The sequence below is a fragment of the Pristiophorus japonicus genome, chromosome 4, assembly GCF_044704955.1.
Source record: "Pristiophorus japonicus isolate sPriJap1 chromosome 4, sPriJap1.hap1, whole genome shotgun sequence".
In the NCBI taxonomy this organism is placed as follows: Eukaryota; Metazoa; Chordata; class Chondrichthyes; family Pristiophoridae; genus Pristiophorus; species Pristiophorus japonicus.
Genome location: NC_091980.1, coordinates 95978192 through 95997499, shown reverse-complemented (window position 1 = coordinate 95997499; position 19308 = coordinate 95978192). Strand labels below are relative to the sequence as shown.

Genomic DNA, 19308 nt, shown 5'->3' with positions numbered 1-19308 from the left:
AAGGGGCCGCCCATTTAAAGCAGAGATGAGGAGAAATTTTTTCTCTCCGAGGGTTGTAAATCTGTAGAATTCGCTGCCTCAGAGAACTGTGGAATCTGGGACACTGAATAAATTTAAGACAAAAATAGACAGTTTCTTAACCGATAAGGGGATAAGGGGTTATGGGGAGCGGGCGGGGAAGTGGAGCGGAGTCCATGATCAGATCAGCCATGATCTTACTGAATGGCGGAGCAGGCTCGTGGGGCCGTATGGCCTACTCCTGTTCCTATTTCTTATGTTCTTAGAGTTGAGGGAAAGATTTGAGAGACGACAACAGGTTTAATGGTGACAGATAGGAAAAGGGGAGGTGCAACGAGACCTGGGTGTCATGGTACATCAGTCATTGAAGGTTGGCATGCAGGTACAGCAGGCAGTTAAGAAAGCAAATGGCATGTTGGCCTTCATAGCGAGGGGATTTGAGTACAGGGGCAGGAAGGTGTTACTACAGTTGTACAGGGCCTTGGTGAGGCCACACCTGAAGTATTGTGTACAGTTTTGGTCTCCTAACTTGAGGAAGGACATTCTTACTATTGAGGGAGTGTAGCGAAGGTTCACCAGACTGATTCCCGGGATGGCGGGACTGACACATCAAGAAAGACTGGATCAACTGGGCTTGTATTCACTGGAGTTCAGAAGAATGAGGGGGGATCTCATAGAAACGTTTAAAATTCTGACGGGTTTAGATAGGTTAGATGCAGGAAGAATGTTCCCAATGTTGGGGAAGTCCAGAACCAGGGGTCACAGTCTAAGGATAAGGGGTAAGCCATTTAGGACCAAGATGAGGAGAAACTTCTTCACCCAGAGAGTGGTGAACCTGTGGAATTCTCTACCACAGAAAGTTGTTGAAGCCAATTCACTAAATATATTCAAAAAGGAGTTAGATGTAGTCCTTACTACTAGGGGGATCAAGGGGTATGGCGAGAAAGCAGGAATGAAGTACTGAAGTTGTATGTTCAGCCATGAACTCATTGAATGGCGTTGCAGGCTCGAAGGGCCGAATTGCCTACTCCTGCACCTATTTTCTATTTCTATGTTTCTATGTTTAAGGACTTTGGAGAGGAAATGGAGCTTGAAGATGTGGCTGTAGTTCGCAAGGACAATAGTGTTGAGAGTGTTTTGTTTTTTTAAAAAAATAGGAGAGATATGATGGCTATTTTGAAAGGGCATGGGCTAATACTGGAGGAGAGGGAACCATTTATAATATGAGCTGGCATGGGAGCCAGGAAGGAAGGTTGTGTGGTCAGTAGTTTAGAGGTATGGGGTCAAAGGAGCAGATGAGTCGAGTCTTGTGGACATGAGCTTGGAGGTTTAAATTCAAAATTCCTTTTTGTGTGAAGGAATTCACAGTAAGACGACTCCAAAATGCAGAACAACTGATCAAAAATATGTTAATTGAGAAAGTGCTTTCTAAGAATATCTCAGGAACACAGTCCATATACGACATTCCCCAAGGCAGGCTCAATAGGTTAAAAACTGCTTCAAATTACCTTATAAGCCCAGGAACTCCATCAATGAATGACTCATAACATAACATGAGAACTTGACTGGTTATATGGGTCCGCAACCAAAACACACAGAAATGCAGCATCTTAAAACAACTTGGAGTAGCTTTGTCACCAATTGTACAAACAGAACTGAGACTTTTCACAGTCAGATAAAACCAGTGTAATTTGAGATGGTTTGCAGCAAATTATACAATTTGAGGCTTCAGAGTAATTAGACTGAACTAGTCTCACCATCTCATTGGTGATCGAGAGAAACATCAACAAGAGTGGGTCTGGGCTAACTCGCCATTGACCCGGAGCCAATATTATGGTATCTTGGCCTTTAATGCAAAGGGAATGGGAGTATAAAAACAGGGAAGTCTTGCTACAGCTATACAAGGTATCGGTGAGGCCACATCTGGAATACTGCATGCAGTTTTAGTTTCCATATTTACGAACTTGCTTTGGAGGCAGTTCAGAGACGGTTCACTAGATTGATTCCGGGGATGAGGGGGTTGACTAATGAGGAAAGGTTGAGTAGGTTGAGCCTCTACTCATTGGAATTCAGAAGAATGAGAGGTGATCTTATAGAAACGTATAAGATTATAAGGGGCTTGACAAGATAGATGCAGAGAGGATGTTTCCACTGATAGAATAAAGGCCGCCCATTTAAAACAGAGATGAGGAGAAATTTCTTTTCTCAGAGGGTTGTAAATCTGTGGAATTCGCTGCCTCACAGAGAGCTGTGGAAGCTGGGACATTGAATAAATGTATGACAGAAATAGACAGTTTCTTGAACGATAAGGGGATAAGGGGTTATGGGGAGCGGGCGGGGAAGTGGAGCTGAGTCCATGATCAGATCAGCCATGATCTTATTGAATGGCAGGGCAGGCTCGAGGGGCCGTATGGCCTACTCCTGCTCCTATTTATGTTCTTATGTGCTTATGTGCTTGGGCCCAGGACAAACCAGATGAAAAAGGGATAAATATTAAAGAATACGAGGATGCAATCCTGGCTGCACATACAATGTTCCCATACAAAAAAAAAGAGAATCATATCAGGAGAAAAGGGGAAAAGAAGCTATCCCATGAGGGAACAACCAGCAGTATACAGACTGAAATGTTTTGGACTTAATCGATGCTAAAATCAGTTGGGATAAAATAACCAGGACAAGTGCATTATGTTCAAAATGGAGGTGTTGTAGCAATAAAACTGTACAAGCATAGTCCTGATAATTAGCAGCAAACAACCATTACAGGCAAACTTAGAATACCTCAGCATAACGTGAAATGTGCAAAAAATACAACTTTACAAGTGAAACAAGGGGCTCAAAATTGGTCCATCTCTTTTTTCGGTGCACTCACCAGAGATGCGCCGACTTTGTGGGCTAAAAAGGGCGGCGATAAAATGTCCCCCGATTCTGGCCGCTGTGTTGCCTCTCCCGGGGCTTGGCGTGGCGTGGCCAGTTGATTGGGGGGCGGAGCTAGGCCCTGCACCAGAAACAGTGCCGGCAGCCCTCCAGATGTATGTTGGAGTGTGCACGCATGCGCAGTAGCTCCTGGCCCCAGCCTCTGTGTGCATGCTGCAGTGTGGGACCCGATGCATCCAGCCCCTATCCCGGGCCGAGTGGCCTCCCGCACAGGCCGGCCCGCTGCCTTCCCGGGTTAGAAGTCCACAACAAGCAGGTTGGTGCGGGGTCCAAGCCGGGCGGCGGGGATAGGGGGAGTTTTGATCCGGCGGGGGTGGAGGTAATTCTGAACCGCAGGGTGGGTTCGATCACCAACCCCATGGGGGTAGGGGTTTCCGATCCCTTGGGCGGTCCGATCCCCGACCTCTAGGGAAGATCTGATCCCCAGACGTGTCCGATCTCTGACCCCAGGTGCTGTTCTGATCCTGGAGGGTCTGATCCCCGACCCCGGGAGGTAGGGTTGTTTGTAAGGAGCAGGCTGATGATGGGTGAGCTTAGGTGGCTGGGCGAACATAAGAATTACAAGCAGGGGGTACTTCTAATTTTTATTTGGATATTTTGAAAAAAATATGTAAATGTGTTTAGTCTCTTTACTTCTTTTATTTTTGTAGTTTAAGCTTCCATGAATGTTTCTTTTGTATAGTAAATTAACTTTGCGAAGTTTGTCATATGATGTCCTGCATAGCTGTTTGATCCAATTCACCTTCTTTCGTCAAGTCATTAAGTTCTGCTGGCCTCCGATGTATCTACCAGCACTGATTTCTTAACTCTTCGCAAGGGATTTCTGTGTGGCCACAAGTGGCCACATATGCTGGCCTAAGTTAGTTTGGAGTAACTATTAGCTGTCCAAAACGGGCGTAGGTGGCTGGTAACGCCCCCTTTTTTAAAAAAAAACTAAACTAAAAAATCCTCATTAACTCACTTACACTGGCGCAAATTGAATGTACAAAATGAGGATTTTTAAGATACTCCAGAAAAATCAATTTGCTCCAAAAAAAAAAGAGCAACACCGAGCCAATTTTGAGCCGAAGGTAACTGACCTCCCAATCAAGACCCTGTCTTCACTGTATTTCAGATGTTTGATTGGAGCTGAGGCAAGTCAGACACCCAAGACTATTTCCCTGACATTCCTCCCTCCTCTCCCCTCCATCAAACAGGCTGGGGTTCTCAATGATAAATGAGATGAGAGAAAGACATGTTCTTTCCCACAAACATTTAGAAGTAGAAAAAATTGTCACTTTAAAGCTAGATATGTTCAAATAATTGCATGGTTATGAAAACCATTGGTCAAGCTTAAACACAGGATGCCCACTCACTGTGCAACAGTGTATAGAGAACTTGGCTCGTGTGCACAATCATGCCAATCAAACAATCATTTTTATTTTAGGCCAGTCACCTCAGCTGCTTTAATTAAGATTTTAGAGCAGTTCCCCTCGGGGAAGAAAAATGGCACAGGACCAGGAAGGTCCAATACTTGAGCCTATACCTGGCCAATTAAGCAAGCTACTGGAGGACCACCACTTCACATATAACGTGTTGAATACTTGCGGAGGACAGGTTCCATAAGACGCCGTTGCTCTTTGGTATCTCACTGAATTAGTTATTCTTCATTGGTGAACCTACACAATGAGCATCAGCAAGCTTTTGCTCCATGGAGGAAGTACTAAGGTGCTAAAAAGGATTCAGTGTTACAAATGACAATGTCTCTAAACTCTGGACCACTCCCGCAGAACAGACTTGCATATCTGACGAGTTGGCCACATGGATTATTGAATGTATGCATTTTGCTACTCATTGTGGAGCAAGGGCGACAAGTGATACGCTTTTGGCTACTTGGTGGCACCCCAGGCTTCAGGCGTTGGCCCAGAACGCCAGTAGTCGTTGCCTTGTTTGCCAACAGCATAATCCAGGGAAGGGAGTACCGTGATTGGGGTAAAACGCCCCTACCCGAAGGTCCCTTTGAGACATTTCAGTTGGACTACATTGAGTTACAAAAAGTTCAATGTTACAAATATGTGTTAGTAATAGTAGATGTGTTTAGCAGATGGATTGAAGCCTACCCTAACCTGGACAATAAGGCTCAAACTGTTGTTAAGGTGTTAATGAGGGAAATTGTTCCTAGATATGAGATCTCAGCTCGACTGATGACCACCTATGTTCTTTCTCTGACTCAGGCTCTGCGACTAGCTCACAACCAGGTTCAAGATGCTCACCTCGACCTCCCAGTTTTACCCAAATTGTCCCTCGTGGCACCAGGGAAGTATGGATTCGGAAGGGATTAGAGCCACAATGGGAGGGGCCTTTTCAGGTGTTACTCACTACCCCCACTGCAGCCAAGGTTGAGGGGAAAAGTGCCTGGGTTCACCTGCACCACTGCAAGCTCACCACCCTCTAACGAAACTATTTTACTGGTTATTCTAACTCCTGTTTCTGTTCCAGACTTCCTCTTCTCCATAGCTGAACAAGGCTGTTGGCATCCTAATTGGAACGTGGACCAGTTTGAACTTTTACCCGTAGTGATAGACAGCCAGCTACACCGACGGTGACCTGAGAAGAGAAACGGGAAAACTGAAGTCTTTTAATCAGCAAAATAATTGGACTATTTATCTGAATCCTGAGATATAAGATGAAACTGTGTCTGTATGCCACAGTCTGTATAATAGTGTTGATATATGACAGTTTCGGCACATGGGAGGGGAGACAGAGACGAGAGCTCCATGTAAACACCTTTTTGTACATGTCTTATGTTTATGCGCAAAATGGGAACTTTGAGATGTTGGGTGTGTTCACATATCCCTATACATTCCAAAGGGGGAATTCCTTTGCGCCCCGTTCCACTAACCCTAACTGAGACTGTCAGATGGATTCAGAGCCAAACTATCACGAGAGGAGGGGGGCCAATGCAATTAGTCAGACGTTCCAGGGATGGTACCAACCAACCTACGACCGTGGAAAGGAACCCCCATTCTTAGCCCTGACCAATACCTCGGGGATTGGGAGGCCAACCGGGGACATATGTCTAACCCGAAATGACACCAGTAACAAGGGACATATCATAGGGTACAGCAAATGCCCAAACAGTCTCAACATCACCACAGGTGCACGAGTCACCATCCTCTCTCACCTTCCGAATAAAACATGTGGAGGTTTGTGGGCCCAGTCCTGGGACCCGGAAGATGGACAGGGTCCTGTTATCTGGGATATGTGGTGCCATTTGTGCGGCAAGTACGTACCCTGGCGGAAGCACATGCCTCCAGCCGATACAAGAGAGCCATCATCCCCGCCGACAAGTTCTTTGGGGTCATGATGTTCCCAATCAGGATAGGACGTCTCATGGATGAAGTACAGAACCTAGAGACGATATTGGAACAGATAGCTAACAATACTGCTGAAGCTCTGGAGGGCATCACAGCTGAAATGGTAGCAATAAGGACCGTAGCATTACAAAACCGAATGGCCCTCGATTACCTGTTCACTGAGAAAGGGGGAACGTGTGCCCCGATAGGATCTGAATGTTGCACTTACATTCCTGATAGTTCAGAAAACATAACCAATCTCGCTGATCACATAAGGGAGGTGAAGAAGTTATCCACACCAGAAGGATCTAGCTGGGTTGATGGGCTATCAGATGGATCTTGGAGATCCTATCTAATGCATGGGGCAATTATTCTCATCGTAGTAATAATTACCTGTTGTTTGATTGTTGGTTGCCTTAACCTTTGTTGTAAAGTAATGATGGCAAGGTTAGCAAACCCTCTTGTGGTCAAGGGCTCCCGAGTTATGATCCAATGAACTAAAGAACTACTCGACACTAACAACAATATGATTCAGGAAATAGAGTGTGAACGGATGAATGCGATACTCCTAGAATGACCCTAAGTGTTATCATGGAATGATAAAAGGGGGGAATGTGAATGTTTAAAAATGTATAAAGTCGAGAAGTTGAGAACGTGGGAATTATATATGGATAGTATAAGCTAACAAAGAATTCATGGAATAGCCATGACATCTCAGACTCGAGACTGCAAAATGTTACAACACTAACACATATTGAAACAAAACCCACAGCTTGCAGAAAAACCTCAAGGTCTTATTAAATCATGTTATTAACCTGAAACATTAACAGAAGGTCTTTGTTTAAAATCAGACCATACTTAGGTCGGCTTATGAGTGGACAAAGGGAAAGAGGGATCAAAAGGGATAGGCTGAACTAGGATGCCACTCTAGCCCTATCTTGTTATCTTTTGCCGAAAATGTATAACCGTCGTCCCTTTACAATGTAACGTCACTTTGTCCGTAGGAAGTGAGTGCGTTCTATCAGAGTTGCATTCCTTGTGTCTGATAAGGTCCCCGATCGGGATTTGCTTTTTAAATAAAAGCTTGCTTTGTTTAAAGCACAAACAGTATTCGTTTCAGTAATTTTGCTGAACCAGATTGAGGGAAAAGAATCCACATTTACACCAATAGGAGTCGTTACATACCAATCCATGTCTAAATCCTTAGCGACTCCACCCCACCACATCAACCTCAAACTCAGGACTACAGTGGCCAATCAGTTAACTGAGCAAAGAATCAAACCCGGGACCTTCCCAGTACTCACCAGCATAACCACAAGAGCAGCCATGAATGTCTTATTTAATATGGATTGTGCAAATGATTTCAGTGCAGCTGGACACTTGTAGGAGACCAATAAATGTGCTTTAAATCAGTTTGAAATGTTAAACTAAAGCACAATATCTTTAAAGACTTTAAACTTGAAAGCACTTCCCATCATCAGTTATAGCTACTAATTAACAGGGATTGAAGAGGTTAGTCTTCTTGCACTGACCTACAGTTAATTCAAAAGCATGAGTGATGTGCACAATGCTGCATTCTGTACTGCCTTGCAGAAACTCCTGCACGAGTATGCTCATCATTATTCCGATTTAAATGGCAACTGTTCAGGTAGTATTTGTTTCACTTAAGGCACTGGCAGCAATTATATTGATATTTACTTGGATAAAAAGTGATTGTCAGTTTAAATACTATGTCTTAAACCCACAACCTTTCTTATTATAGATGCAAACAGGGGAATAATTATGAATGGGTAATCTGTGATGCAGAGACACATTCAATGCTCACCCGCCACCCAGAACAACTCGCACTGCAAACAGAATGGTTTCTTGACATGCACTCTCAATAGCAGCTGTCAGGTTGAAAAGGGAAAGAGAGATATTTTTAAATCCTCTATACTTATATTTACAGCCAGCATGAGAATTAAGCTGTACACATTACACGGTCAACATCTTGCTAAACAAGATGGTGTAATAAACAACATTAAATTATATTAAACCCACAGATAATCATTGTTGCATCTATTTAAAGAGATCATGGTTTCAATTCAGTATGGGATGCATAAACTGCAATTCAGTTTCAAATCTGAATTTTCAATGAGCATTGCAAGTGATGCAGAAGAAACAGGTCAGAGGTCAATGGGATGAAATAATGTGACAGACAATAGTCTTCCAACTATTCAAAACGGGAAGTCTTGTTTTATACAGTGTCAGCTGTGGCTCAGTGGGGTAGCACTCCTGCCTCTGAGTCAGAAGGTTGTGGGTTCATAAGAACATAAGAAATAGGAGCAGGGGTAGGCCATACAGCCCCTCGAGCCTACTCTGTCATTTAATACGATCATGGCTGATCCGATCATGGACTCAGGTCCACTTCCCTACCCGCTCCCACTCCAGTGCTGAGCGCTACACTGTCAAAGGTGCCATCTTTCGGATGAGACATTAAACCAAGTGGTTAATCTGTTCTCTCAAGTGGACGTAAAAAATCCCACGGTACTACAGGTTGAGCGTCCGAAATCCGGAAACCTTGGGACTGAGGCCTTTCCGGATTCCGGGTATTTCCAGATTTGGGAGGTTTCCGGATGACCCCACCATGGATCGGCCCTGTGTCCGGATTCCAGAACATTCCGAATTTTGGAACTCTGGATTTCGGACGCTCAACCTGTATTTCAAAGAAGAACATGGGAGTTATCCCCAGCGTCCTTGCCAATATTTATCCCTCGATCAACATAACAAAAACAGATCATCAGGTCATTATCACATTGTCGGAGCTTGCTTGTGTACAAATTGGCTTCCGCGTTTCCTACATTAAAACCCATCGGCTGTAAAGCACTTTGAGAAGTCCTGTGGTCATGAAAGGCGCTATATAAACCCAAGTTTTTCTTTCTTACTAAACTCAGCCAAATACAACTGCTTTTGCAATTCGTCTCACTTAAGGGACAACCAATTTGTCTCATTCAAAGATATTATGTTACTGTTGAACTCTCAAAAACTAAGTGAAACATTTTCTGTGGGTCCACTTCAACAGCAACACTCCATCAAGGAAATGCAACCGAACTCGAGACACCGTGGACTTGAAATGAAATGTACTTTATTCCTTCAACCACCTATCTAACCTATTCTTAAATGCTGAAATGGTCTCTGCTTTATCACTAACTCCAATATTTCATAACTTGCCGTGTAAAAATAAATCCTCTTGTCTGTCCTAAATCTTTCATATCCAATCTTATGTCCATATTCCCTTATTGTAGACCCCTCAATTACTGGAAACAGCCTGTTCCTATCTACTCTGTCCCATCACTTCACGATTTTAAACACTTCTCTCACATTACCTTTAATCTCTTCTCTTCTAACTGAAGCAGTGCTAATTTTTAAGTCTTTCTTCATATGTGTATTGCAGCATCTTAAGCCAGTCTCTATTGTACCCTCTCTATTACATCAACTTCCTTTCTTTAATGTGGATCCCAAAACTACACCCAACACGCCAACTGTGGTCTTACTAGGAGTATTTTAGGAGTGTTAGTTTTTTTTTTAAAAACAAACACAAACTTTAAACTTGAAGTGAGGAAAATACTGGGTCACTACAGTGGGAACTTCAGAGTCAGCTTACGCTCATAAAAGAGCTGGTAATAACCTGCACTGCACACTCAGCTGCAAAGTGGCATAATGGTTGCTAGGGTAACTGCATTTCCTGCTGCACAAGATATTATAATGAATTATTTTGGTGGGTAGGGCTGTTTAAGAAGCCCTCGAGATCTCCATATAATTACAGATGAGGAAAGCCATTCAGCCCATCTTAATTCGTCCATCGGAATTCTAACGTCCTCCCATTGTAGCATCTAACTTGATGCTACATTTCTTAAATGATTCCAGTGTTTTTGCTTCCATTACTCCAGCTCAAATTTATGCCACACACTGAAGAATTTCTTCATATCATTCCTAAAACTACCTTTACCTAGTTGGGACCCATATCCCCTAGTTCTACCCTCAGTAAATTTAAAGTGAGATTCTGGGCTAACTTTTCCTATACCCTTAACAATCCTATACCTCTAAGTTGCCTCTTTTCCAGCTGAAAAACTCAAGTCTATTCAGGCTTTTCTCGCAGATCAAACCCCAATACTGGGGATTAACCTTGTGACTTCTCTGTACTGCCTACAGCACTAGTATATCTCTTGTTTCTTAGCAACCAGTATTGGATGCACTATTTAAGGCGTAGTCTGACCAGACTGCTATAAAAGTTTGATTATTACCCCCTTTAACTTGTATTCTACTGTTTTGACAATGACGTCCAAAATGCAATTAGCTTCGTTGATTGCTGCTCTGCATTTTTTGGGCATGTTTAACATCAAGTCTACCAAGACTGCTAGATAACTTCAACCCCTTTTAAACTCCGAATCTACAAGAATAAAACTGAGAGACTTATTCTCTGCTCCCTAGGACTCCATCTACAACTTAGTGGATAAATACACCACATGCTGCCCTGACCCATATAGACCAGTTTGGTCATAAGTTCAAACACTGCATTGTGCGGAGTTAGCTGATCTCTGCCAAAGCAACACTGAGGCACAACTGGCTGTACTATCTCCATGCTAGGGAGGGGAATTTTAAAAAAAAAAATCAGCATTTCTGCTTCTAATCATCCAGGAACCTGCTGGAAAGTGCATACATCAACAGCAAGTGATTAAGAGTTGGACACGTTTGTGGTACCCCCAGTCAAATAGCTTGCCAATGCTCAAATGAAAAGTGACCTCTCGGGTGAGGTACGAAATGACAGGTGGAACTCAAAGAATCATACACTTAAGAAAGGAAAGAAAAACAAAACTGACTGCACCACCATGCTTCATTGGGCATTCTAGATTAACAAATGTGGGAATAGTTAATTCACAGTTACTTTATGGTAATCAATTGAAGCAAGGAGAATACATTAATAATCCTCGTAGCAGTCTTGGATATAAATGGCCCAACATCTTGGGCACGAAGTATTAATGGAATCATAGGCGGCCCCTCGAACGAGGATGACTTGCTTCCACAAGAGTTCACAGGTGTTTCAATGAAGAACCCGATGTTCCAGTCCTGAACTCCAATTGAGGGGGTGGAAGATGCCTGTGCATGGATTTTTTAAATGTGTGGTGACCGTTGCACATCAGCCATCACACGGGCTCGACAAAGCCAAGCCTTTATCCAGTGGCAAGAGTTAAACCAGGACGACTGGAGATCTCCTCTGCAGCTTGGACCTAGTGCGCACACATATCGCAGTGTGGGTAGGCCCATGCTGCCTCTGAGCCCTCGGCTCTTCTGGGCCCCGTACCCTCATTCTCCACACTTTCGCCCACGATATTCCAGAGCCCGCCGCTCCAACTCTATTTATAGCCTCCGATCTGCAGTGGTGTTCTTACACAGGTCGGGGCGCCCACAATGGAATATACTCCAGAGAAGGCTCATTAAATTAGCCTCTCTGAGACTTCAGTTATGATCTTCAAATAGAGTTTAATTATTTAAAACTTTAACACGCTAACATCTGCAGTCCATATACTCGGCCCCAATCACTGTCTTTTCCATGCTTAGAGTGCTGAAATGGTGCAGTAAAATGAACATTTGATACTTGAATTGAAACTTCAGTTCAACAGCATGTTGCCATAAGAGCATGGCTCAGTGTCATTTCAATATTGCAACATGCCACTTTAAACAGCAGCATAGCCCCAACCATCACAACAGATATTTCAAATCAGCCTGTATGTTTATAAGCTTGTTAAAACTTACCAAACAAGTTCACTTAAGTACGTCTTATGCTCACATGCTCATTCCATTCTCAAATGAACTCTCAAATCATCTAGTTACTAATATGTTTACTTTTAATTACAATAGATGACCACATTTCCCCAATTACTGTAGAAGAAAGCTTTGTTGCAGATTCAATTACATATAGCAATACACGTGTTAAAGCCAACACAATTTTAATCAGCTGATGGCACAAAGGAAATAGGTTCCAGCAACAAAATTCATCTTATTGCTCTGAACTAAAACCCCTCCACACATGCCCATTGAGGATAAAACTTATAACAGTTGTAGATTACAAGTAATGGTTTGACATTTTTCTCCTTTCCACCAATCCACATATATACACATCTTTCCACAGAAAGGTCAAGAGATCTGTTCCACCAACAGACTCTGAAAGCTACAACCATGCATCTGAAATTCCTCTCCACTATTTTAGCAGACGGGTTTAATTTAAAATACCTCCAAAAATAGTGGGCAGAGAAATGCAAAAATGCATTATTTGTTCATACACTGGTATCCCATGGCATCATTTCATGGTCAAAATGTTTACAGCCTCCTTCCTACTGGTTTCTGCTTCACCACATCAACTCAGCTCTTCTGCTTATACCATGACAGATCATGAATTCACTATATGGGGAAATGAGATACACAAAACCACATCCACCCACTCAGTAGCCCAACCCATAGGATCACCCATCAACATTGGATCATTCAATCAACACAAAGTAATGTAGTATTGCTTTGGAGTGAAATCGGCAAGATCAAATTCTGACATGTAGTACAACAGGCAGAGATCAACCATTTGGATTTCAGCTGCTGTAACTGCAACCAGTGCAAAAATTCCTCAATTTCATTCACAGCCTTTCTGATTTTAGATGGTGTCTTGAAAATTCTTGGGGAAGCAATTTTATATTAAAATAGTGCAGATGACAAAGGATCCACCATTTTCCATCGTCGGCTGCACTCTAAGTAAAGAATAAGGTTCTCCAGATAACGCAAAGCACAACAAACACATTTAATTGCTTTTGAAGTGCAGTCACTTGTGTAGCCAAACTGAGCAGTCAACTTACACATAGCAAATGAAGAACGAGTGATCTGTTTGTGGGTTTCTGAGGAAGGAATAGTGCTTTGAGATGCTTTACATCCACTTGAATCACCATAACAAGGGCCTCTTCAACATATCATCCAAAAGACTGCACCTTGAACAATAATGCACCACATGTCAGCCTAAATTATGCGCTGAAGTCAGTAGTGGAGCTTGAACTCCATGCTACCATCCAGTAGATAAATTTGACCTCCTGGGAATTAATAACATTGCAGATCCACACAACGACAGGTCTATGAAATTAGGCACCTACTGTTGTGCAAGGTAAATATGTAGAGCTAGTCCAATGTGGCTGAACTCAACAATTGGGTCTTGGATGTTATAAGAACATTGGAGCAGGAGTAGGTCATTTGGCCCCTCGAGCCTGCTCCACCATTCACTAAGATCATTGTTGATCTGCTCATGGACTCAGCTCCACTTCCCTGCCCGCTCCCCATAACCCTTTACTCCCTTATTGTTCAAAAATCTGTCTCCACCTTAAATATATTCAATGACCCAGCCTCCACAGCTCTCTGGGGCAGAGAATTCCATAGATTTACAACCCTCAGAAGAAATTTCTCCTCATCTCAGTTTTAAATGGGCAGCCCCTTATTCTGAGACTATGTCCCCTAGTTTTAATTTCCCTTATGAGTGGAAATATCCTCTCTGCATCCACCTTGTCGAGCCCCCTCATTATCTTACAAGTTTCAATAAGATCACCTCTCATTCTTCTGAACTCCAATGTGTATAGGCCCAACCTACTCAACGTATCTTCATAAGTCAACCTCCTCATCTCCGAAATCAACCTAATGAACCTTCTCTGAACAGCCTCCAATGCAAGTATATCATTACACCAAAGTAAAAAACTGCAGATGCTGGAATCTGGAATAAAAACAGAAAATGCTGGAAATCTCAGCAGGTCAGGCAGCATCTGTGCAGAGAAAGCAGAGTTAACATTTCAGGTCGATGACCCTTCGAAGGTCATCGACCCGAAACGTTAACTCTGCTTTCTCTCCAGATGCTGCCTGACCTGCTGAGATTTCCAGCATTTTCTACAAGTATATCCTTCCTTAAATACGAAGACCAAAACTGTACACAGTACTCCAGGTGTGGTCTTACCAATACCCTGTACAGTTGTAGCAGGACTTCTCTGCTTTTATGTTCGATTCCCCTTGCAATAAAGGCCAACATTCCATTTGCCTTCCAGATTACTTGCTGTACCTTCATACTAACTTTGTGTGTTTCATGCACAAGGACCTGCATAAGTTATGCAATTCTGAAAACCAATAACTGAGGATAAATATAATGAGAGCAAGGGACATTAGGTCACTCTCTTAGGACGGGAACAAAAAAAGTTAATATAAAAAACTGACTTCAGATTACTGGTAAGCAGTTGTGACTGGTCAAAGCACGATGTGAAACCTGGCAGTATAACTCATGTCTGCCAGCTCCACATCAAAGATGGCATGAATCTAAAACTGGAACCGACAGTAACTTCAATGTCGACTCTGTGCTTTACTTGAAATTCCACAACGTTCTGTGTAAGAGGTACAGGCATTCTCCAGATTACCTTTCCCAAAACACATCACCGTCAGCAACAGAAGAGAACTCATTGACCACTTTTCACACCCAGTAAGTGCGTCAGCCGGAAGTCCTGCGAGTTCTCAACCTCAAAATCACCAGCAAAACTGAGCTGCATCGTTACAAGATTTTGCAAAGCATTTCCAAAAGATCCCTTTCTCGTTGTGAAAAGCCGCATACCAAACACAGAATGTACTCTTCCGCCAGCAAACTGTCGGGGCACTGAAGAAGCGATCGTGGGGGGATGTACTCTTGCTTTAAACTCTCCTGCGCTCATTCCAAAAGTAACTCTTAATAATTGTTCACAAAAAAACAAACACGTGCAATAAATAGTTATAAAAACTCAATATTAATCCATCGCGCAAATGCCCCCCTCCCATAAGATAGGAGGGGGGTGGAGAGAGGAAGGGAAAAGAAGCCAACGTGATCAAGGAACTTAAGGAACTGCAACAATGTTTGAGCGCCAGGAACTTCGACCAAAGTTTAAGTGGTGAAGTGACATGAAAGAACTGGCCCACACACCAGCGATACGGGACGTCCTGGGGGCTGCGGGGAAATTGGGAAATTACAGAAACAACCTCAAAACAAAACCAGCTCCCTCTTCACATCACCTTGTAAACCTTGCCGAAGGCGCCATCGCCCAGCTCCCCGATCAGCTCCCAGATCTCCTCGGGGTTCCCGTCCCTGCGGACGTGCTCGTACTGTTTGCATTTCTTCTTCTCGAAGGTGGAGAGTCTCAGGATCCTTCTGAAATTGGCGAAAGCCATCGCGGCCGGAAAAAGACAGCCGGGGGAGTCAGCAAGTCTGTCTCTGTCTCTCACACAACACACACAGGGCTGGCCAGAGCCAGGAAGTCGGCAATCTGTGGCAGTGAAGTCTCCTCAGGCTCAGCCCCAGCTCCCTCCCTCCGGGGCCGAGCGAACCCGGCTCCTCTCGCAGTCCGCTCACCCAACTGTCATCCCCTTGTCCAACAGCGCGGCCAACAGAAACCCCTTCAAAAAATATCACCCAGTGACCAATTCATCTTCCCCAACTCATTTACATCGGATTTCTTCAACCAAAACACAAAAAAAAAAATCCCCGAGTTAGCGTCCGCCCGCACTCAGCCTGGCTCTGCCACATGCTCCATCCACCTGCCGGCTTCCGCGACCCATTCTATCCCTTTAAATAAACTCCGCCCGGGTCCACCCCCCAGCCCCGCCCCCGCCCCGCTCCCATTGGTCCTCCGCCGCTGCCCACGCGCTGCCTTCACAACGGCAAGCTTGACTACCGACTGCCGATTGGTCGCTTTGCACGCCCATCAATGATCACCCGCGCCTCTCGTCCGGTCTGGCTGGCCCCAGAGCAACAAGTTCGGATCAGAGAATGGTTCTAGCACGCAAGGCGGTCACTCGGCCCGTCCAGTCCGTGCCGGCTCTCGGCTCGTCCCATTCCCCTGCAGCTTCCCCCCCCCACCCTCCTTCCAGATACTTATCCAACTCCTTTTTGAAATATACAATTGAGTCTGCCTCCACCACTCTTTTAGGCAGTGCATTCCAGATCTTAACAAAAAAGTTTTTTTCTTGTGCCAATCACCTTAAACTGTATCCTCTGCATCTCGACCCTTCTGCCAATGGGAATCGTATTTCGCTATTCGCTATTCGCTATTCGCAACCAGTAGTCACTGCTGGGCACATAATGCATTTTCAATTTGTTATGCAGCTCAAGAACCAGAAATAATAATCGGAGCCTGCACATGTGGAGGGTAAATTCTGACACAACTGGGTGGGCAGAATGGCCAGTTTTAGTGGCACAGAATTTTCTTGATGTGATATACACCGCTATTGCCCTTTCAAGATAATTATTCAGCAGTGCGAATTACACACAAGGTTCCTGGGCAAGGTCATTTGCATACATTGTTACAACCTATTTTTGCTTAATTTCAGTGATTGATGGCAATTGCCATTGCCAATAAAAAAGGAAGCATATGCCAACTTCTTAAAGGGGCACAACCACTAAAACTGTAACTTAAACCAAAATGAAAGGAAACTTAACAAATTAAATCAAAATGTTATTTTGTGGGGGGTATGAAGCCAGTCATCCTGGTGCCGACCGATAACGGAAGGCCTCAAGTATATAGAACATTCAGAGGTAAAGTGAAAATGAAAATAAGAGGGGCAAAGAGAGGGTATGAGAATAGATTGGCAGCTAACATAAAACAGAATTCAAAAGTCTTATATTGGCATATAAATAGTAAACAGGTAGTAAGAGAAGAGATGGAGCCAGTTAGGGACCAAAAAGGAGACCTATGCAGAGGGCATGCTGAGGGATTAAATGAGTACAGGTAGAGTGTCAGAAATCCGGAAACCTCAGGACCGAGGCCATTACAGATTTCGGGTATTTCCGGATTTCTAAATGTCTTTGCCATGTCCCGAGTCCAGAAATACCTTGGCCGAGGTTTGGGTATTTCTGGATTTCGGAACGTCTTTCCGACATTCCGAGTCCAGAACCACCTGGGCTAAGGTAGGTAGGGGAGAGGAGGGGTGATCGGGTGGCCGAGGAAAGGGGGGGGGCGGCGGCTGAGGTCGGGCGGCTGAGGCGCGGGGAGGTCGGGCGGCCGAGGCGGGTGGAGGTCGAGTAGCCAGAGGTTGGGCGGCTGAGTCGGGGGGAGGTGCCGAAACAGGGGCAGGTCAGGCAGCTGAGGCGGGGAGGTCTGGATTTCGGAACATTTTCCGGTTTCTGGATGACCCTGCCACGGATCGACCCAGTATCCAGATTCCAGAACATTCAGAATTTCGGAACTCCAGATTTCGGACGCTCAACCTATACTTTGCATCTGTCTTTACCAAGGAAGAAGATGCTGCCATAGACATAGTGAAAAAGGGGGTAATAGAGAAACTGAATGGGATAAAAATTGATAAAGAGGAGGTATTGAAAGGCTGGCTATGCTTAAAGTAGATAAGTCACCACGACCAGATGGGATGCATCCAAGGATGCTGAAGGAAGATAAGGTTGAAATCGCAGAGGGACTGGCCATAATCTTTCAATCTTCCTTGGATACAGGGCTGGTGCCAGAGGACTGGATAATTGCAAATGTTACACCCTTGTTCAAAAAAGGTGCAAGGATAAACCCAGCAACTACAGGCTAGTCAGTTTAACCTCGGTAGTAGAGAAGATTTTAAAAACGATAATCAAGGACCAAATTAACAGTCACTAGAACAAGTGTGGATTAATTAAGGAAAGGCAGCATGGATATGTTGAAGGCAAATTGTGTTTAACTAACTTGATTGAATTTTTTGATGAGATAACAGAGGGGGTTGATCATCATCATCATCATAGGCAGACCCTCGGAATCGAGGAAGACTTGCTTCTACTCTTAGCATGAGTTCTTAGGTGGCTGTACAGTCCAATATGAGAACCACAGTCTCTGTCACAGGTCGGACAGATAGTCGTTAAGGGAAAGGGTGGGCAGTGAGCCTGGTTTGCCGCATGCTCCTTCCGCTGCCTACGCTTGATTTCTGCATGCTCTCGGCGACGATACTCAAGGAACTCAGCGCCCTCTCGAATCCACTTCCTCCATTTAGGGCAGTCTATGGCCAAGGACTCCCAGGTGTCAGTGGGGATGTCGCACTTTATCAGGGAGGCTTTGAGGGTGTCCTTGTAATGTTTCCTCTGCCCGCCTTTGGCTCGTTTGCCGTGGACGAGTTCCGAGTAGAGCGCTTGCTTTGGGAGTCTCGTGTCTGGCATGTGGACTATGTGGCCTGCCCAGTGGAGCTGATCAAGTGTGGTCAGTGCTTCAATGCTGAGGATGTTGGCCTGGACAAGGATGCTAATGTTTGTGCATCTGTCCTCCCAGGGGATTTGCAGGATTTCTCCAGCGACTTGAGGTGTCTACTGTACATGGTCCACATCTCTGATCCATACAGGAGGGTGGGTATTACTACGGCCTTGTAGACCATAAGCTTGGTGACAGTTTTGAGGGACTGATCTTCAAACACTCTTTTCCTCAGGCGGCCGAAAGCTACACTGGCGCACTGGAGGTGGTGTTGGATCTCATCATCAATGCGGTTGACGTGGTGTACATGGACTTCCAAAAGGTGTTTGATAAAATGCCACATAATAAGCTTGCCAGCAAAGTTGAAGCCCATGGAGTAAAAGGGATAGTGGCAGCATGGCTAAGTGACATGAAACAGTGAGTAGTGGTGAATGGTTGTTTTTCTGTCCAAGTCATTAATATATATCAAGAACAGCAGTGGTGCTAGTACCGACCCTTAGTGGTGTTAATGACTTGGACTTGGGTGTACAGGGCACAATTTCAAAATTTGCAGATGATACAAAACTTGGAAGAATAGTGAACAGTGAGGAGGATAGTGATAGTCTTCAAGAGGACATAGACTGGCTGGTGAAATGAGTGGACACATGGCAGATTAAATTTAACGCAGCAAAGTGTGAAGTGATGCATTTTGGTAGGAAGAATGAGGAGAGACCAGAAAACTAAAGGATCCAATCCTAAGGGGGATGCATGAACAGAGAGACAGGGGGTATATATGCACAAATCATTGAAGG

The 19308-nt window shown here is 44.3% G+C and overlaps 1 protein-coding gene across 2 annotated transcripts in view; it reads right to left on the bottom strand.

Annotated features, from left to right (window-relative positions):
* stk10 (serine/threonine kinase 10) overlaps positions 1 to 15913 on the bottom strand; it is a 132063-nt gene extending 116150 nt beyond the window's left edge. For both annotated transcript variants that reach the window (XM_070878436.1, XM_070878438.1), the window contains exon 1: positions 15375 to 15913. In XM_070878436.1, the coding sequence (XP_070734537.1) occupies positions 15375 to 15530 (156 nt within the window). In that variant the 5' untranslated portion in view covers positions 15531 to 15913. The remainder of the gene's footprint in view (positions 1 to 15374) is intronic.
* Between the last annotated feature and the right edge of the window lie 3395 nt (positions 15914 to 19308).